Source organism: Rhynchophorus ferrugineus, unplaced genomic scaffold (genome assembly GCF_030347505.1).
Source record: "Rhynchophorus ferrugineus isolate W39M unplaced genomic scaffold, kcgeb_rfMv2 rfM8, whole genome shotgun sequence".
Lineage (NCBI taxonomy): Eukaryota > Metazoa > Arthropoda > Insecta > Coleoptera > Curculionidae > Rhynchophorus > Rhynchophorus ferrugineus.
In genome coordinates this window covers 25,459,654-25,481,582 of record NW_027472587.1, presented here as the reverse complement: position 1 = coordinate 25,481,582, position 21,929 = coordinate 25,459,654, and the positions used below count along the sequence as shown (strand labels likewise).

The 21,929-nt window shown below is 32.1% G+C and overlaps 1 protein-coding gene across 1 annotated transcript in view; it reads right to left on the bottom strand.

The window, feature by feature from the left end:
• Nucleotides 1–246: 246 nt before the first annotated feature.
• Nucleotides 247–21,929, bottom strand: part of LOC143200605 (orexin/Hypocretin receptor type 1) — a 1,081,956-nt gene continuing 1,060,273 nt past the window's right edge. Inside the window, exon 8 of the mRNA XM_076411106.1 lies at nt 247–528. Coding sequence (XP_076267221.1) covers nt 359–528 — 170 coding nt within the window. The 3' untranslated portion in view covers nt 247–358. The remainder of the gene's footprint in view (nt 529–21,929) is intronic.

Below are 21,929 nucleotides of genomic sequence, written 5' to 3'. Positions count from 1 at the left end.
TGCGAAAGTTTTTAGAAAAGTGAAAGTATATATGCAAATTACATGGTATTTTATATTTTTATGCAATGAGACATCAACGAAATATCCGGTATTTCCTTCAATAAAATAAGTAACTGTTATATATAGGTACTTTTATTATTGCAAGTTTTATTTTGTATATTAGAAAGCTTTTAATCCTTTTAAATTTAGTTTAATAGGTTTTTGAATGATGACGTTATTTATACAGATACAGATAACCTTTTAAATATTGTTTAATATCCAGACGTTTACATTTTACTTAGCCTTAAAATTAAGTATGTACAAAAGAGGAAGATTATGCAAGTCTTGTGGTGGATTTGTACACATTCGTGGGGGTAATTTATTTGATGGTGCTGAGGGGTATCATTTCTGTTTTGGAGCGGTTGCTGTGGCGATGATTGTTAGTCGTGTACCGGTAGATGTAAGTGCTGGTTCTGGTGAAGTTCAGCTCGGAGTGGTTGACTTGGCTGCATTTGAAGAAGGCGGACTTGAATTCCTGTCGGAATTTACCTGAAAGAAGGAAGATGTTAGTGAAATGTTCATTGAAGACGATATGGTACTAGTTAGTGTAACTTTCATAACATATATTATTGCATGTATTCAGAAATCTAATCAGAAATTGGTAAAATGCAATATATCAACATTTTTATAGATTAAATAATAGTTTTTCATCTCTAACAGGTTAATTGAAAAGTCCCCGGCATACCATAGTATAACACATATTTTTGGTATAATTTTTTAATATAATTTGTTTGTTGAAGTTATAACTCTCTTCAAGGGTGATACACACAAAAAATCAGGTTTATTATGCTTGATCATCTTCAAACACTGCTCCGAATCATCAATTTGTCGTTGTTTTTGGTTAAAAGCGAGCTCACGCGGCACCCACTTTGCACAGAACTTTCTCATACCCAAATATTCGTGAATGATATGATGTACACGTTCAGTTGATGTCTTTAGAGTGTCTGATATTTCATTCAATTTTAATTTACGGTGATTCAAAATCATTTTGTGGATATTTTAAATGTTTTCGTCGGTAACAACCTCTTTTGGGCGTCCACTGTGTTCACCGTCTTCGGTGCTCATTTCAGCACGTCTTAACTTAGCATATTAATCCTTGATGGTCGATATTCCTGGAGCAGTATTCGAAAACTCGGCATTAAGCCAAATTTTTGCTTCAACTGTATTTTTTCCCTTCAAAAGCAATATTATATCAACACGCGAAATTCCTTTTTATCCATTTTTTTCACAATAACTAACAACTATTGATCCGACGGCTGCCAAATTTATACATACTTCTTTTGAGAATTAGGGTTAACTAAAAAATATATGAATTTAATTCTAGTAGCGCCATATGTGTGTCAAGTTTGGTCCCGACCTTCATAGAGTCAAGACGTGTTTTTTCCTTCCCGAAAACGAGTGTCTGTACATATCAAATAAAAAAAAATCTATATTTTTTTTACGGTCAACTTCGGTTAACGGTTTCAAAGAACTCCCAGGTACGGGATACGGTGAAACGGCCAACCCAAAGTGAAGGAAATACGTGCTCTCAAACAAAAGACGTTCCACGTTTTCCAAAAAGGGAAAAAAGTGAAAGTTAGTGAAAAAAACATTTAATTATAACAATACAACATGATAGACAACAACATGGATTTGAATATATTATTGAAAGAAAACCAAGAATTAAGAACGAATAACGAGCGTCTGAACCAACAACTGTTGCAATTATCTAAGGATATGGCTGCTATCCGTTTGCAACTGCAAGGTTACACGCAAGATACACCAAAAAGGCATACTAATTATGCAAAAGACTACCACACTGATGACGACGAACTAGCATTAGAGGTAGGGAAACAGTCTGACTGGACCGAAGTAACATACAAGAAGGATAAAAAGAGGAAGAAGTCAGGGATGACGCCTTCGCCAATCGCAAAAAGTGCTATAAATATTAAAAAAAAGAAGCAGTAAAAAAAATTCCTCTGCCCCCTCCGATCAAGGTAAGCAATGTTGGCAATTTTAATTTATTTAGATCACAAATAAAGGGAGTAGCCTCTGACCGAGTGCAGTTTAAAGCTTTGTCTAACGATGATATTAACGTAACCCTTAGCAATGAAACGGACTACAGGAATGTAAAAAAGCACCTCATTGAGATGAAGAAAAACAATTTATTCAATAAACTCGAATACCACACTTATCAATTAAAAACTGATAAGTGGTATAGAGTAGTAATTAGAGGATTACCGTCCAGAACAAATCAGGAAGATATTAAGTCTGAATGACGGGCTTGCGGGCACGAAGTAGTGACCGTCACGCCTATAGCGAAAAAGACAACAAATGTAAATGGTGAAATACAAATTAAAACTTTTCCGTTGTTCCACGTAGACATGACACAAGACTAAAATAATAAAAATATATATGACATAAATTATTTACTAGACTGTAGGAAGAAAGTGGAACCTCCGGAGAAAAATTAATTTATACCACAAAATATTTTGCAGTAGCGAACCAAGATGTGTGAAATGTGTCGGTAAACATCACACAGCTCAGTGCAGAAAACAACGCAATAGTGTAGCGACATGCGTGTTGTGCAACGAAAAAGGTCACCCTGCCAATTATAAAGGATGTGCAGTATATAAAAAAAAAGAATTCCAGCCAAAGAAAATTACAGCAGAACAACGCTTAAGACAAATTGACAAAGCCAAAAACCCTGAAACAACATCTACCGTTGAAAATAAAAAAACCCAAGAAACCGCAAGACCATCGGTCAAAAATATAAACGCCACTAAAATATCAAATGATAAACAAATAGATACGAAACCGCAGAAGCTGCGGCCAACGAGCCAATGGCTTTCTCGACATTTAAAATATCTGGGCTGGAGTTCCACAAGGTAGCGTCTTAGGACCTCTCCTGTATCTGCTCTACACTGCTGACATTCCAACAACAAAAGAAACACTTCTTGGAACCTTTGCAGACGACACAATTGTTATGGCAAAAGATATATCTCTGCCTAGGGCAATAGAAAAAGTGCAAGTGGTAGTCAACAAAATCTACAAATGGACGAAAGATTGGAAAATTCAACTCAATAGCTCCAAATCTGTCCACGTTAATTTTGCATTGAGGCGCAATAATAAAAACTTAATTATATCACTCAATGGATGCTCGGTTCCTCAAGCAGAATCAGCTAAATTCCTTGGAATCCATCTTGACGGTAGATTAAATTGGAAGCATCACGTTAGAAAAAAAACACATTAGAACCAAAATAAAACAACCATACTGGTTAGTCAGAAGATACTCTAAACTTGATCTAAAATCAAAGAGGTTGGTCTATAATACAATTATAAAGCCAATTTGTACCTATGGGGTGCAAATATGGGGTTGCACTAAAAATTCAAATCAACTAGTCATACAACGCTGTCAAAACAAGGTTCTTCGATTTATTACCAATGCCTGCACCAATGAAGAACTGCACGATGACTTGGAAATCAAATGGATTTGCGAAGTTATCCAAGATTTCGCCTTGAAACACGAAAGAAGATTGCTAAATCATACTAACGCGGAAGCAATACAACTGCTGGACAGCGCGCAGTATGTCAGGAGATTGAAGCGAACAAAACCATACGAACTTATATAAAGTGTATACATTTAGTGTAAACTATAGCTATAAGCTAATAATTAATAAATAATTATAATTTTATAATTGACGAATACATACTGATGTATTTTCTCCCACTCGACTTGCTTGTTAATTAATCTAAGTACATAGGAAAAGTAGTAACAAATTAATTGTAAATTAAGATTGTACTAAGCGTATCTAATAAAGATGTTATAAAAAAAATATGTGTGTCAGGCTGGGGATATTTTAATTGACTTATTATAGTCTATACAGATGCTAATCATAAAATTATTTAAATTGCATTTTTAACGTATTTTAATTTATTATTTGATTTGATGAAATCTGTTTCCTAAGTCCATAAAATACTTTTTGGAGTTTATGATGATGATGTTCTCTCATATTCCATATTGTAGATTTTGGCTTCAATGATTTAAAAGTGGTGATTTTGATGTCAATAACGAGAAAAGACCTGGGGGATCAAAACAATTGAGAGATAATGAATTGCAGGACTTATTGGACGAAAATCCAGCTCTAACTGCCAAATAACTTCGAGACAGTTTAGCAGGTGATTAATTATTGTTTTTTTAATTTGATTAGAATGGCCCAAACGATCCCCACATCGCAGTTTCATCATTTGGTAGGTCAAAATATAAACATTTTCTGTGAAGTAATGTGACTGGCGATTAAAAGTCTGCGACGACAATCCCAAGCTTCAAAAGCTGTGGGTTAGTCCAGGAGAACTACCCATATTGATACTGAAATATTACATTCATGGTCATAAAGTCTTGCTTTGTATATGGTGGGATCAACAAAGCGTAGTGTACTGACGCAACTAGTATAATAACTGACGCAAAGTGATTTTCTTACGCGGTAACATTCTGCCACACGTCGTACTGTTCCAGTTCAAAAGTTCTGTCAGGGCCAGCGTACTGAGAGAGACAGAGCTGTTAACACTGAATGAAACTATTACTGGAGATATTCACCTACCGACATCAATTGAACAAACTAAATGACGTATTGTTATAAAAAATACTAACAATAGCGATTAACAGACGTAACGCCGAGCGATGTCATCTGCCTACTCGTTGTAAGATTTATGAAGGATTCAGAATTGAAGTTGGAATGAGAAGTTCTGCTGCAGCCAGTGCACCCTCTGATTACTGCTTGTTCAGATCGATGCAGCATGTTCCAACTAACATTGCCTGAAACAGCATTGATTAGTCGAAATGTCCAAGGAAGTGTGAAAGTAGATCGATGTCATGGGAATATGCTGTAGAAAATTGTTGGTTGCACTAACAACAAATGCGGCTAAAATAGGTGATTAGAAAAAATGACAAAATTAATTAGTAGTAAAGACGTCATAATGAGCTAACAGGAGATCGTTCCTTTTAGTTGCTTCATAAAAATTGGGAGAGATTGGTTGGAAAGTTTTGATTCATCCACCATATAGTCCGGATCTTGCTCCATACGATGATTATCTGTTTCAGTTTATGAAAAATTCTCTTAATGGTGTAAGAGGCATGTGAAATCGTTTGATAAATAAATTCGTTTGAAAAACACAAAAGGATGAAAATACTGTTTTGCTAGTTCATTATATATTATATATTCACTTCAACACTCTTTCACACTCTTTCGTCATACTCGATAGTCTGGTCGTATACGAGAAGTAAATCTAAGGACACCTAAAGATGCCAAATGAGATTTTGCAGATACGTCCTTAAACACACAAACCAATAAAAACATTACCACATACCGCGGAAATCTGCATTGAACAAAGTTAATGTCAATATAAGATTTCATACATAGCAATCATATCATAATCTTTTTCTGATTGGAATCTTTATTTGATTGAGATTTGTCTTTCCTACTAAAATGTCTTTTAAGGTCAAAAATATGTCAAGGTGCATATTATCAAATCTGCAGAGTAAAAAGGTTCTCATATATCTGCGATTTACCGGCCACATAAATCACTACTGTGGTAATTAATACCAACAGTGAATATTAATACGTGTAATTGTCAATTCCCCAGGTGGCGCATCCAGACCGACGTTCAATTTGAACGAAGTATTTACTAGTTAAATGAAACAAAATTGAATTAAATAAATGTATTATCGGACAAAGTTATCTTTAAACAACAAGGTATAGCTGTATATATAATAATTACTTGGAATCACGTGGTCCGAATATGGTACTCAGAACAGGTTCCCAGGGACATAGGGTACTTCTAGCAAATCTAATATAACGTTCATTCAACGGTTCAAAAACAAATCAAAGTTCAAAGAATCTGTCATGAGTATAATTCAAAGTGTTACTGTATGTGTAATACAAGATCAAACCGTTTGATTTTTTTGAGTTTGTGTTCTGCTCGATTGTTATCCAAGAGTTGCAATATTTCGGCATTTATATGAGGAGTTTCTCTTCATGACTTTTTGGACATCCAATATATTCGGATGTTCCACAGGACAGTGTTCTCGGCCCATTGTTATATCTATTGTATACGGCTGACCTACCGACCTCAAGAAACATTACTAAATCAGTCACAAGGAACCTCCAACTTCTCAACATCTTAACAAAGTCGAATTGTGGTTGAAAACGTAGCGTATCAAAGCCAATGAGACAAAATCTACGTGTACAAATCACTAAAGATCATGTTGGTTTTATATTGCATGAGCATTTGACCATGAGAAAGCTCTGTTCCAAGTGGCTGCCGCGTTTGTTTACTGTTGACGAAAAACAAAAACGTGTTGATGATTCAGAGTAGTAATTGGCCATGTTTAAACTCAACCAACAGGCCTATTTTGAGGCAAAAGGTAAATCGTTCTACAAAAGTGGTATTGAAATGTTAGAGCGGCGCTGGAATGATGCATGGCTTTTAATGGAGATTACGTTGATGAATGAAGCCAATTTTGAACAAAAACCCCGTTTCTCATTGTTACGGCCGTGTAAACTAGATATCAAAATCAATATATATATATTTTATGAAGCAACTAAAATGAACGACTTCCTGTTAGCTTATTATGACGTCTTTACTACTAATTAATTTTGTCATTTTTTCTAATCACCTATTTTAGCCGCATTTGTTGTTAGTGCAACCAACAATTTTATGGAGCATATTCCCATGTTTCTGGTAAAATGGCGATACCGTGTCGAGAGAACAGCATTGGTTTGACATCGATCTACTTTCACACTTCCTTGGACATTTCGACTAAACAATGCTGTTCCAGGCAATGTTAGTTGGAACATGCTACATCGATCTGAACAAGTAATAATCAGAAGGTGCACTGGCTGTAGCAGAACTTCCCATTCGAACTTCAATTCTGAATCCTTCACAAATCTTACGAGTAGGCAGATGACATCGCTCGGCGTTACGTCTGTTAATCGCTATTGTTAGTATTTTTTATAACAATACGTCATTTAGTTTGTTCAGTTGATGTCGGTAGGTGAATATCTCCAGTAATAGTTTCATTCAGTGTTAACAGATCTGTCTCTCTGAGTACGCTGGCTCTGACAGAACTTTTGAGCTGCAACAGTACGACGTGTGGTAGAACGTTGTCACGTAAGAAAATCACTTTGCGTCAGTTATTATACTAGTTGCGTCAGTACACTACGCTTTGTTGATCCCACCATATACAAAGCAAGACTTTATGACCATGAATGTAATATTTTAGTATCAATATTAGTTCAATTTCAGTATCAACATTAGTTTTCCTGGACTAACCCACAGCTTTTGAAGCTTGGGATTGTCGTCGCAGACTTTTAATCGCCAGTCACATTACTTCACAGAAAATGTTTATATTTTGACCTACCAAATGATGGAACTGCGATGTGGGGATCGTTTGGGCCATTCTAATTAAATTAAAAAAACAATAATTAATCACTTGCTAAACTGTCTGGAAGTTATTTGGCAGTTAGAGCTGGATTTTCGTCCAATAAGTCTTGCAATTCATTATCTCTGAATTGTTTTGATCTCCCAGGTTATTTCTCGTTATTGACATCAAAACCACCACTTTTAAATCATTGAAGCCAAAATTTACAATATGGAATATGAGAGAACATCATCATCATAAACTTCAAAAAGTATTTTATGGACTTAGGAAACAGATTTCATCAAATCAAATAATAAATTAAAATACGTTAAAAATGCAATTTAATAATTTTATGATTAGCATCTGTATAGACTATAAGTCAATTAAAATATCCCCAGCCTGACACACATATTTTTTTTTATAACATCTTTATTAGATACGCTTAGTACAATCTTAATTTACAATTAATTTATTACTACTTTTCCTATGTACTTGGATTAATTAACAAGCAAGACGAGTGGGAGAAAATATTGCTATACTTTTAGAAAGTTATATACCTAATGTGCATCATTTATAGCTTATTCTCAGGAAAAGTTCTAGCCAGTTACGCCATTCTATCACCGTAACCAAACCGGAAATATATGAAAATAATAGCTAACGTCCTCAAATTTCACGGAAACTATACGCGAGTTCTAAACAACATATTGTTTGAAGTCCTTTTTCTCTAGCGTTTAGATGATACGGTTCTAAAACTAATACTTTGTGAAAGGAACTGCGGAAACTTTGTACTGCGTTCGGAAGATTGACTCTAAACTAGGAACTTTATGTTAATTGGTCAGTAAATATCATCTTCAACGTCGACATGGGTGCTCTACTGTTTGCTCTAGCGTCTTTCGCGTTTATCTTTTGAGTCTTTGGGGAGGGACAATCGGGGTCAAACTCTCGTATTAATATGGATATGAAAACATGCAATTTATAAATAAAAATGTAAATATTTTATTTCTTGGATTTTCTATAATTTTAAAAATCGTCGTTGTTTTAAATATGATTGGACTTCATCCTTCTTCAATTTAAAATAAATAAATATTAGTTTCAACTGATTATTTAAATTAATTACACTAGATACGCTTAGTACTATCTTAATTTACAAATTAATTTATTACTATTCTTACTATTGTAATTTATAACTAGTTAGTGTGGTTTGGTTCGCTGTTATTTAAGTTAATGTTATTTAAGTTATCCAGTAGCTGTATTAATAGCGATAAATAATAATATTTTTTAATTTATCTATTACATTGTTATTAGTTGTTGCCTACTAACCTATAATTTGTCATTACAATAACTTAATACGATATCTAAGAGGATCCACCGGCCCTATCTTTGTTTCTAGTGTCATAATGTTTATGTGAAATGGTTTAATTATTTTGAGCCTGTGTTCTGTTCTGGTGTTATCCAAGAATTGAAATATTTCAATATTCACATGAAAATTCAGTTTCTTTTCTCTTCATGTCTCTGTGCGACTCTCTTGATTTCCTGAGTGGCATTCGGTATCTGAAGGTCTCGATGTAAGCAATCAGTCCTGTAGTATGCGAGTGTACGTACAATACTTCTCAGGATTTTATTCTGGAAAACTTTATTGTATTTATGTTACTTTTCGCGGAACATTCCCACAATGGAATTCCGTATGTCTATATAGGTTTCAATACAGGCTTGTATAATAGTAATTCATTATATACTGATAATATTTCCTCCAACTAAACATTTTCCTATATTTGAAATCCACCTCTTTTATTTTCTTTTTTATATGATCCTTCAAGTGAAGTTTTTGCTATAATAGATACTTCGCGTTCTTGCTATATGGAATAATAATATTATTTATTGTTATTGGTGTTTGTGTGGTCTGATTATACGTGAACTGTGCATGCACATATTTACTTTCATTAACCTTTATTTTCTAGGTTTGAGTGCAAATGTTTATATTGCCACTTGCCTGTTGTAATTTTGGTTTTGTTGCTTTTCCTCTTCAACGGCAGGAATCGCAGTATTATAAGTAAATATAGTCATCGTGATGTTCTCCATTTGTGGTATATCACATGTGATGAGTGGGTAAAATATTGTCACTAATGCACTTCTTTGTGGTAAACCTGCTTTAGTTTCTTTTATTAGTAGAGTAGGTTTCTCTTGTTTGACCAAATATTCTGCGTTATGTGTTGATTAGGTAACATTTTATTGTGCTACATCTAAGAATATAGCTGAACATAGGCTTTTTCAATTACATATGTTATATGCAACTGGTCACTTGTTAAATGTTTGTTAACAAACCCAATCTGGTGTGTAGGTTTTAGTTTTTCCCTTTATTATCCGTTTTATTATTTTCAACAGGTGCTTTACAAATACCTTAGATATTTTACCTTAGATTATGATAATAATATTCCAAGTATCTGGAACAGGTTTTAGTAGAAATGCTGCTAAATGCATTAATCAAGTTGGTAAATTTTATTTGTCTTTTGATATAGAAAGACATATAAAAGACATAGAAAACACATGGTTAGTAAAAATCATTTGCATTGGCTCGTTGTCAAAGCTTCGTAAACGAAGAAGTTAGACTTGGATGAAGACCAACAAAACATCTATTATTGGGGCTATAATCATAAAGCTTAAAGAGGCATGAGACCGTTCAATATCCGAGCATTTTTAAGAATTAAAGCACGTGTTTCATCTGTCTTTTTCCTCACCGAAAATCGGAACGAAACGGGATGTAGAAAAGACCTTGCTGACCTCTTGACCTAGCTTTCTCAGTCACCATCAATAACCCGAGAAAGGAGCTTCAGCAATAAAACATGGTTAGTAAGTGTGAATCAAAATCAAGAACAGAAACAAAACATTGAGCGTCAATAATTAAAAACAGGAAGAAACAGCCAGAACAAGAATGAATTAAGAAGAGAAACTCAACAATCAGTGTCAAGGATTAGAAACAGAAAGTGACAGTCAAGCATCAAGAAACATCGCAGTTCTTATCAGTCGCCTTGTATAATTAGCAGTTGGGTCCGAAGACGCAATTGCAAATAACCAAACTAGACATACAATTTAGTAAGTTGGTTTCAACTCATTTCATAACTCTGTCTAAGACTGTAGAAAAAGTACAAGTAGCGGTCAACACGATCTACAATTCAGTCCATATTAATTTTGCGTTGCAGCCAAATACCTCGAAATATATTTCGATGGTAGGTTAAACTGGAAATATTATGCTGGACAAAAAGCAGAACAGATTAGACTCAAACTGTATTGCTTATTCACAAGATACTCTCAACTTGACCTAAAATTAAAGAGATTGGTTTATCAGTCAATCATAAAGCCACTTTGGATCTATGGGGTGCAAATATGGGGTTTTACTAATACATCAAAACGATTAGTAATCCAATGTATACAAAACAATGTTCTACGATTAATTACAAATGCTTATCGCTACGTAAGCAACGAAGAGCAATCGTGCAACCTTGAAATCAAATGGATACATGAAGTGATTCATGATTTCGCCTTAAAACATGAGATAAAGTTGCTAAATTACAGCAACGCGGAAGCAATAGAGCTGTTGGACAACACGCAGGAAATCAGAAGATTGAAGCGAACCAAACCACACGTATATCTTTGCACTTTAATGGTAGCTAATGCTGAGTATTCTCAGTTCGCAAATAACATTCAAAAAATTGTAATAATATTAGAGACAGGTATGTATTTTAATCGAAGTAATGTGAAGAATCAATGTAAACAATTACTAAACAACTTAAGATGAAAACTTAATGGTTTTGACACTTCCTTACCTATAGTAACAATTATCTATGTAGTATTATTGAGTTATTCAACATATAAAAACACTAATCATGGAACGCTCAAAATTACATTTTGGAAGAAATCTGCTTGGATAAAGTCCAAGTCTTTTGTGGTGAACTTTCATTGCAAAATTTATATATGTATATTCGTGATTCGATATAAAATCCTAAAATTCTTAAATATACTAAAATATATCAACATATTTCATGACGCTAAAGAATTAAATATCGGCCATAAAATACTTTTAAACCATTTCAATAAGAGTTCAATAATTAATTTATTTAATATACATTTTCTCATGAGATATCTGCTAGTTCATTGAGGACCTGAAACACATACATACAATTGCAGGGATATTGGAACTAATGGTTTTCGATCTGTTAAATTCAATTTCGGAGAGTATCTTAAAATACGTTTTCGAATAAATAACAATCTAATTAAATTCTTACAAGCCTTGTTCCCTAAACAGAAATCTTATTGCGTTTCTATATATTGAGTCGGTAATAGAAAGGTCTCTCGTATATAAAAGGGTCCTTTTGCCCGTGAAAACATAAAAAATCGGCGAGTATTTCGGGATTTAACCGCCATGCTATATTAATACTATTACATACACGTTTTAATCCCTCTGGCTTATTGTAAAAACGAGTGTTTGTATTAATTGTGACGATAGTAATCACGTCGGATTCAATTTATTAACATTGGTGTTGTGCTTTTACAGTAATGAATATAAATTTGTAGTTTTGTGTATTATATAAAATGATACCCTTTTAAATGTTTGTGATTAAGAATATATTCAGTTTTAACTCTTATGTACAAAAATATGTTTTTTATATACGACAAATACCTTTTAACTAGGTTTCACTATCTAGTAAATGTATTTTAATATTGTTCTTTATGAAACAAAGCTGCACGATGACCTCGAAATCAAATGGAAACATGATGTGATCCAAGATTTCGCCTTAAAATATGAGATACAGTTGCTAATTCCCAGAAACGTGGAAGCAATACAGCCACTGGACAACAAGCAGAAAATCATAAGATTGACGCGAGCCAAAGCACACGAATTTGTTTAGTGTATAAGTGTTCGTAACTTTAGCTTAAGTATATTAGTTTTATTTTAATTCGGGTAGTCGCTTTGCTTGCCTATTAATGCAAGTACAACAGAATAGTAGTAATAAATTAATTTAGAAATTAAAATTGTACTAAACATGTCTAATGTAGGATGTAATTGATAAAACCAAATTCACAACTCTCTTCTCCATAAGTATCGATATATATTTGTATACAACATTTTGTATACTTTCTGTACTTTATTCTTGTTATATTATTCGCTTAAATAAATAAACTCGTCTTTGCGTATTAATTTACGCAAAGAAGAGAGAAAATAAATTATATTTTTTACAACATTGTTTTCTCTCTTTAACACTCAACATGCACTTTGTCATCTACATTTATAAGTCTATATACTTTTTCAATTTAACAATAGCTAGTGCTGAGAATTCTCAATTCGCTAATAACATGCAAAAAATTGTATGTATTTGCATGTATTTTAATCGAAGCAATGCGAAGAATCAATGTAAACAATTGTTAAACAACTTAACAGGTAAACTCAATAGTTTTAATACTTCTTTAGCTAAAACAACAGTTTTCAATATAGTATTATTGAGTTATCTGGCGTATACAAACGTTAATCATGGAACGCTCAAAATTACATTTTGGAAAAAATCTGCTTGGATAAAATCCAAGTCTTTTGTGGTGAACTTACATTGCAAAATTTATATATGTATATTCGTGATTCGAGGTAAGATCCGAAAATTCTTAAATATATCAACATATTTCATGACGCTAAAGAATTAAATATCGGTCATAAAATACTTATAAACTACTTCATTAAGGGTTGAATAATCAATTTATTTAATATAAATTTTCTTTTGAGATATCAGCTAGTTCATTGAGTATCTGAAACATATACATACAATTACAGGGATATTGAAACTAATGGCTTTCGATCTGTTAAATTCAATTTCGGAGAGTATCTTAAAATGCGTTTTCAAATAAATAACAATCTAATTAAATTCTCATCATTCTTGTTCCCTAAACAGAAATCTTATTGCGTTTCTATATATTGAGTCGGTAATAGAAAGGTCTCTCGTATATAAAAGGGTCCTCTTGCCCGTGAAAACATAAAAAATCGGCGAGTATTTCGGGATTTAACCGCCATGCTATATTAATACTATTACATACACGATTATTGGCTTATTGTAAAAACGAGCGTTTGTATTAATTGTGATGGGAGTAATCACGTCGGATTTAATTTATTAACATTGGTGTTGTACTTTTACAGTAATGAATATAAATTTGTAGTTTTGTGTATTATATAAAATGATACCCTTTTAAATTTTTGTGATTAAGAATATATTCAGTTTTACCTCTTATGTACAAAAATATGTTTTTTATGCTTACAATTATACGACAAATACATTTTAACTAGGTTTCACTATCTAGTAAATGTAAAATATTGTTCTTTATGAAACAAAGCTGCACGATGACCTCGAAATCAAATGGATACATGAAGTGATCCAAGATTTCGTCTTAAAGTATGAGACTGGACAACAAGCAGAAAATCACAAGATTGACGCGAGCCAAAGCACACGAATTTGTTTAGTGTATAAGTGTTCGTAACTTTAGCTTAAGTATATTAGTTTTATTTTAATTCGGGTAGTCGCTTTGCTTGCCTATTAATGCAAGTACAACAGAACAGTAGTAATAAATTAATTTAGAAATTAAAATTGTATTAAGCATATCTAATGTAGGATGTAATTGATAAAACCAAATTCATAACTCTCTTCCCCATAAGTATCGATATATATTTGTATACAATATTTTGTATCCTTTCTGTACTTTATTCTTGTTATATTATTCGCTTAAATAAATAAACTCGTCTTTGCGTATTAATTTACGCAAAGAAGAGAGAAAATAAATTATATTTTTTACAACATTGTTTTCTCTCTTTAACACTCAACATGCACTTTGTCATCTACATTTATAAGTCTATATATTTTTTCAATTTAACAATAGCTAGTGCTGAGAATTCTCAATTCGCTAATAACATGCAAAAAATTGTATGTGTTTGCATGTATTTTAATCGAAGCAATGCGAAGAATCAATGTAAACAATTGTTAAACAACTTAACAGGTAAACTCAATAGTTTTAATACTTCTTTAGCTAAAACAACAGTTTTCTACATAGTATTATTGAGTTATCTAGCGTATACAAACGTTAATCATGGAACGCTCAAAATTACATTTTGGAAAAAATCTGCTTGGATAATATCCAAGTCTTTTGTGGTGAACTTACATTGTAAAATTTATATATGTATATTCGTGATTTGAGGTAAGATCCGAAAATTCTTAAATATATCAACATATTTCATGACGCTAAAGAATTAAATATCGGTCATAAAATACTTTTAAACTACTTCATTAAGGGTTGAATAATCAATTTATTTAATATAAATTTTCTTTTGAGATATCAGCTAGTTCATTGAGTATCTGAAACATATACATACAATTACAGGGATATTGAAACTAATGGCTTTCGATCTGTTAAATTCAATTTCGGAGAGTATCTTAAAATGCGTTTTCAAATAAATAACAATCTGATTAAATTCTTACCAGACTTGTTCCCTAAACAGAAATCCTATTGCGTTTCTATATATTTAGTCGGCAATAGAAAGGTCTTTCGTGTATAAAAGGGTCCTCTTGCCTATGGAAACATAAAAAAATCGACAAGTATTTCGGGATTTAACCGCCATGTTATATTTATACGATTACATACACGTTTTAATCCCTCTGGCTAATTGTAAAAACGAGCGTTTGTATTAATTGTGACGGGAGTAATCACAGCGGATTTTATTTATTAACATTGGTGTTGTGCTTTTACAGTAATAACTATAAATTTGTATTTTTGTGTAATATATAAAATTATACCTTTTTAAATGTTTGTGATTAAGAACATAGTCAGTTTTAACTCTTATCTACAGTAATATATTTTTATAAGTATTTTTATAGTAAGTAATATATAGTAATATTAATATATAGTAAAGTAAGTATTTTTATGCTTAAATTATATATATATTATATATAAAAATATATTTTAAGTAGGTTTCACTACCTAGTAATTGTATTTTAATATTGCTATTTATGAAACAAAGCTGCACGATGACCTCGAAATCAAATGGATACATGAAGTGGTCCAAGATTTCGCCTTAAAATATGAGATAAAGCTAATTGTAAAAACGACTATTTGTATTAATTTTTATGAGAGTAATCAAGTTGGATTTAATTTATTGACATTGGTGTCGTTCTTTTACAGTAATAAATATAAATTTATATTTTTGTGTGTTATATAAAATGATGAAATATTTGTGATTAAGAACGTAATCTGCTATTTTTTATGCTTAAAATTATACGACAAATATACAGTAACTAGCTTTCACTATCTAGTAAATGTAAATCTATTAAATTTCATTCAATTTCAATTTACGGTCATTCTAAATCATTTTGTGATTGTGATTTTTTAAATGTTTTCGTCGGTAAAAACCTCTTTTGGGCGTCCATTTCATTTCAACACGTCTAAACTTAGCATACCAATCCTTGATGGTTGATTTTTCTGGGACAGTGTCAGTGTCCGGAACTTTTCTTTTTCTATTTCTTTCAACTGTTTTTTTCCCTTCAAAAAGCAATGTTTTATCAACACGCGAAATTCCTTTTTATCCATTTTTTTCACAATAACAAATGTTGCTTCACTCAAAATGCTATAATTCATAATTTGTCAAACTAATGATCCGACAGTTGTCAAACTTATACACGTATTTTTTGAGGGTTAGGGCTAACTAAAAAACATATACATTTAATTCTAGTAGCGCCATCTATGTGTCAGGCCGGAGATATTTTAATTGCCTTGTTATATTGTTGATTTTAAAGAAGAATGTATCAACCTCAAATATCACCACTGCGTTAAAGTATCAATGTTTAAATCAATTTGGATGCACTTTTTTAATTCTATTAATTTATTTTGAAGATATACAATGATTCCTTATTACTCTGAATGTGCTGGAATTAAAAGAAGTATTAGCATTTAACACAAAATTTAAAAACACAGCATATTTTAAAGTAGTATCTACAACTATCTGTAGTCTATCCAAAGTTTTTTTTAATTTTTTAAAATTGTAAAGTCGCTTCAGATTTGAACGAGTTAATGGAGGCCAGTAAAATTCGCTAAAGAGGTAAGAATTTTTATTGTTAAATATTAATTTGGTGCAATTTTTGTTGAAAATATATTTTTTAGCGTGTTGGACTGAATGTTAGTATAGACACGGTCACTGAAATATGAAAATATCTTAAAAAATGAAAAATATAATCAAGTTCAGCTTGATGTTGGTATTATCGGAGTTTAAATATATGAAATGTCTAAAACAGTGAGTAGTTTTTCAATACAAATATAATTTAATACTATTATTTCAAAGGAAACTGTTTGAAAAGTATCGAAAAAATATCGATATTTCGATATGTTCATATTTTAAAAAATATCAATATATCGTTTTCGATATTTTTAAAGAAATATCGATATATCGATATATCGGGGAAAAAATCGATATAATTTTTGCAACAAGTATAAAAATATTCATATTTTACAAAAAAATATATTGATATATTTAATAAAAAATAAAAATAGTGAAATTTCATTACGATTTTACGTTTTTGAAACGTTGAAAGTTGCGATTGAAAAGGTTATTTTTGTTATGAACCCGAATACCGTGAGCCCTCCTGCGTCAGAAATATTTCAAAAATCGAGACTATGTCAAATTGCCGCTAAAGCTGTAAAAACATCAAAACTAGTTGAAATATTATACAAATAGAGAAATCTATCTTAGATCTATCTCTAGCGTTAGCGAGTTGTTATTAGTTTTTCATTAATTAATTATTTTATTTTATTATAAATAACTGACATTTGAATCACAATTTTTTAAAAATACAGTATTTATTTGCATAAAACATCCAATAAACAAGAAAACAAACGATAAAACTTATTAATTGCCTTAATTTTTTATTTTGGCAGGTTTTCTCAATATATATGCTATTATGATATATATTATGTTCAGTTTTTTGTTATCTGCTAGACAAAGAACGCTATTGTAGAAAGTAATAATGTTAAAAAATGAACGGGAAGGAAATTGAAATGAAACCAAGGTCGATTTTTTACGATCATCGCGCGAAGACATGTAGACTTTAGTAATTAAGATTGATGGGTCGTTACGCAAAGCAGACGTAATTCGACTCGCTCACTTCATTTATCATTTCTTCGTTAAATTAAATAACGCCCTATAAGATTCTATAAATCTTTTAAAAAGTATTTTACGCTGTATAAACCTCCGTATTGTTTGTTAATTTTGTTCTATCGATAGTAGTGGGAGCAGAATGTTTATATAGTCTATTCAAAGTTTATTTAGTAATGCATCATGGATATTTGTGACGTCGAAATACTGCAATGTTGCCGCATTAACTCTGAGTTTTAGTTCAGTTTGGCTTTGACATACAAAAAATTCTAATCTAAATAAAATAATTGAACAAAGATGTTATCAAATATAATTTATTTTAACATTATAGCATATCTAAAAACTACAGTTAGTTATACAGCCACAATTAAAATCTCTTATCACTATTGCTTTCAAGAATTTTTCATACATCTGACAACCGGTCGCCGTCTGGTTGTCAAATGTACGCTAAATTATTCAAAATATCAGTTATAATTACTACAGGTTATAAACCGGCAAACATTATTTTAGCCCTTTATTTTGATACATTTTAAGTCGCTCCATAATATATCATATTACTTTGTTTGAATATGCTGAAAACAATACATTCATTCTATACCAAATTTACGAAATGTATAAGAACAGTAAGTACACAAACTATTTGATCGATATAAACATAATTTAATAAAATTATTTTAGAGAAAGTTGTCTGTCTGAAAAGTACAAATAAAAGAATTAGGGACATACAGCTTTTTGAGGGATATAAGACATCCTTTTATACACTCTTACGGGGCATAGGTTATAAATGGCGTAAAGATAACCCCCGGAGAGGTATAATAGAACTTCCAGACATTATCTTAAAAAGAATTAAATTCTTAAATGCATAAAATAAAACCAACTATTTGAGTTTGTGTATCTTGATGAAACTTGGATATTTCAAAATAGTTCATTCTGGCACTCTTGGCAAGATGTTAACAAAAAAAGTGTAAAGACAACAAAAATTGATGGAAAATGGTAAAAGCTACAATAGCATTCGATTAGGTTTTGTTGGTCATTATATTTATTAATAATTAATTGCAGATATATTGCTGGTCGAGAAGGAGATTCTATCAAAAACTGTTTGGATATGTGGAGGGAAGCATTATCAATCATGACACTTTGGGTTTGGATGGACTCGATTTGACGTACAGAGGAAGTAATTGACAACTTATTTAGTAATTGATAACTGGTGGAATTGTGAACATGTTTCAGACAGATTAGAAATTAACAGTTTAGTGATTGAATTGGACAATGAGTGGGAAAGTGAAAGTGACTGAAGGAAACTTTCAGGATATGTGATAATACTGTGCAATGCTAGAAATCCCTGAGACAGAGTGATGAGAGTGGAAACAAACTAAAAAAACTAAAGGTATGCACATAATTAATTGAATATAACTGTAGAAAATAGTATTGTAGGGCGTGAAAGATTTGTGTGAACAAATATGATTATAATTGTTGAAAATTAAACATGAGCATTATGTTACATCGTATGAGGAGATAATGAATACTAACTGTTTTGTAGATATTGTTCAATTATTTTATTTAGTTTAGTATTTTTTCGTATGTTAAAGCCAAACTGAACTAAAACTCAGAGTTAATTTGGCAACATTGCATTACATTTCGACGTCACAAATACCCATGATGCATTACTAAAAAAACTTTGAATAGATTATACAATCTATGTTTATGAGAATACATGAGCTCAAAAGTCCCGGGCGTAAGAAAAGAAAACGCACTTTTTTGTTCAAAATTGGTTTTATTCATCAACGTAATCTCCATCGAGAGCTACACAATCATTTCAGCGCCGCTCTAACATTTTAATACCATTTTTGTAGAACGATTTATCTTTTGTCTAAAAGTAGGTTTCAGTTTCAGCGATAAGCTCTTCATTCGAGCGAAATTTCTTACCGGTGAGTATTTCATTTTCAACGCAATTTTTTACTATAAATTTTATTAACTCACAGGTGTGTTTTTCCGACAAATAAACCTTGCAAATTTTAATTGACAAAAGTTCATTTGTAAGATGACGGTCTGGTGAACAATTCCAAGTCGATTGCCTTATAGAGAGGGTTATAAACAGCTGGTTAATGTTCTGGTGTGGTCTCAGCCAAAGGCATGGGGCGCTTGTACATTGTAGAATGGGCAATGAAATAAGACCAGTACAAGCGAATACTAGAATTCGGTTACTACCGCAGATCAATGAATGGATCCCTGACGATGAGAACTACATTGTTATGCATAATTTGGCACCGTGTCACAAAGCCAAAAGTATCAATGCATATTTGTCGGAAAAACTGACTGTCTGGGCCAGGGAATTCAAAAGACATGATTCCCATAGAAAACATGTGGGAAATGACCAATCTGGCGATTGCAACAGAAGTGATTACCACCAAGCAGCAGGTAACTGAAAATCTCATTATAGAAATGACATCAGAATTCTAAACTCCAGGAAGATGCGAAAACCTGTATTGAGAGCATGCCTCGATACATAGAAGCTCTTATTGCAGCAAAGGGTAGTATCACTAAATATTAATATTATTTATATTATTTTTTAATAACACTAAAATTACTAAAACGAAGATTATAAAACTGTTTTTTTTGTAGTTTTTATGATGGAAATATATAAAAGACCACAACTAATAATTTGTAAATAGAAATCCAATTAAACTAGAAAATTAAATAATCTCAGTATTGTTCCTAATAATTTGGCACTGTATTAAAGATTGAAGATAATTTCTCGGTACTGACAGTTTAATACTTTACTATGATTTATATTTCTTACAAATTTAGGTATGTTTTGATAGGTACATCAATTTTTGAATCGATGTGAAAGTTAATTGAAAAATATGTCAAATATAGTTTAATTATGTAATTTTAGTACAGTATTTTTGACTCCAATTGCGGTGGAGTAAACATTCACCAAGAATAGCGTTGCACAATAAATATGTAGTGACTGTTTATCGTAAATCATACTTTTGTAAATGAATTTTAGATTTGTTATTATTTAGTGACAAATTGAGTGCACCTGAACTTTATTTACTTTTATTATTAATGATGCTAAGGAGAAAATGACCTGACTTAGGTTATCGAAGTCAATCAAATATGCAACGAGCAACCTCATGTGCTAACCGCACTAATAGCCGCCGAAATACAGAAAATGGGAGTAGTCGTATGGATATATTATAATCGCGGCCTAGATTAACTGGAAATGAAGTGAATATGCTTGCTTACAATACAAAAAGTTCGTGCACAGTAAACACAACAGCAATAACGACACAATGCAAGTGAACGATTCTGTAGAAGTAATGCTCCTATGATTTAGAAACGAGTAGCATTCCATTACCATCTGAAATTAGATTACAGATTAGAAAAAATCGGTTACAATTAGGGTCATGACAATAGTTTGTTAATATTACAAAGCTTTAAAATACAGCTGTGAATCTACTGGGTTATGTTGTGCTAGTGCTAGTGCTATTTTAACCATTTCTTGGCCAATATTTAAAAATATAATAGCTGTTTCCAAATGAGGTCGTTTGGCGCAACATAACAGGTCCATTGAAAAGTCCACGGCCTGACATATAGATGGCGCTACTAGAATTAAATGCTTATGTTTTTTAGTTAGCTCTAACCCTCAAAAGATGCGTGTATAAATTTGACAGCTGTCGGATCATTAGTTTGTGACTCATAGCATTTTGAGTGAAGTAACATTTGTTACTGTAAAAAAATGGATAAAAAGGAAATTCGCGTGTTGATAAAATATAGCTTTTTGAAGGGAAAAAATACAGTTGAAGCAAAAACTTGGCTAGATGCCGAGTTTCCGGACACTGTCCCAGGAAAATCAAGGGTTGGTATGCTAAATTCAGACGTGGTGAAGTGAGCATCGAAGACGGTGAACGCAGTGGACGCCAAAAAGAGGTTGTTACCGACGAAAACATTTAAAAAATCCACAAAATGATTTTGAATGACCGTAAATAGAAATTGAATGAAATAGCAGACACTTTAAAGATATCAACTGAACGTGTACATCATATCATTCACGAATATTTGGGTATGAGATAGCTCTGTGCAAAGTGGGTGTCGCGCGAACTCACTTTTGACCAAAAACAGCGACGAGTTGATAATTCGAAGCAGTGTTTGAAGATTATCAAGCGTAATAAACCTGAGTTTTTGCGTCGATATGTGACAGTGGATGAAATATCCATCATTTCACTCCGAAGTCCAATCGACAGTCATCTAAGTGGACTGCACACGATGAACCTATTCCAAAGCGTGGGAAGATGCAACAGTCGGCTGACAAGGTGGCGT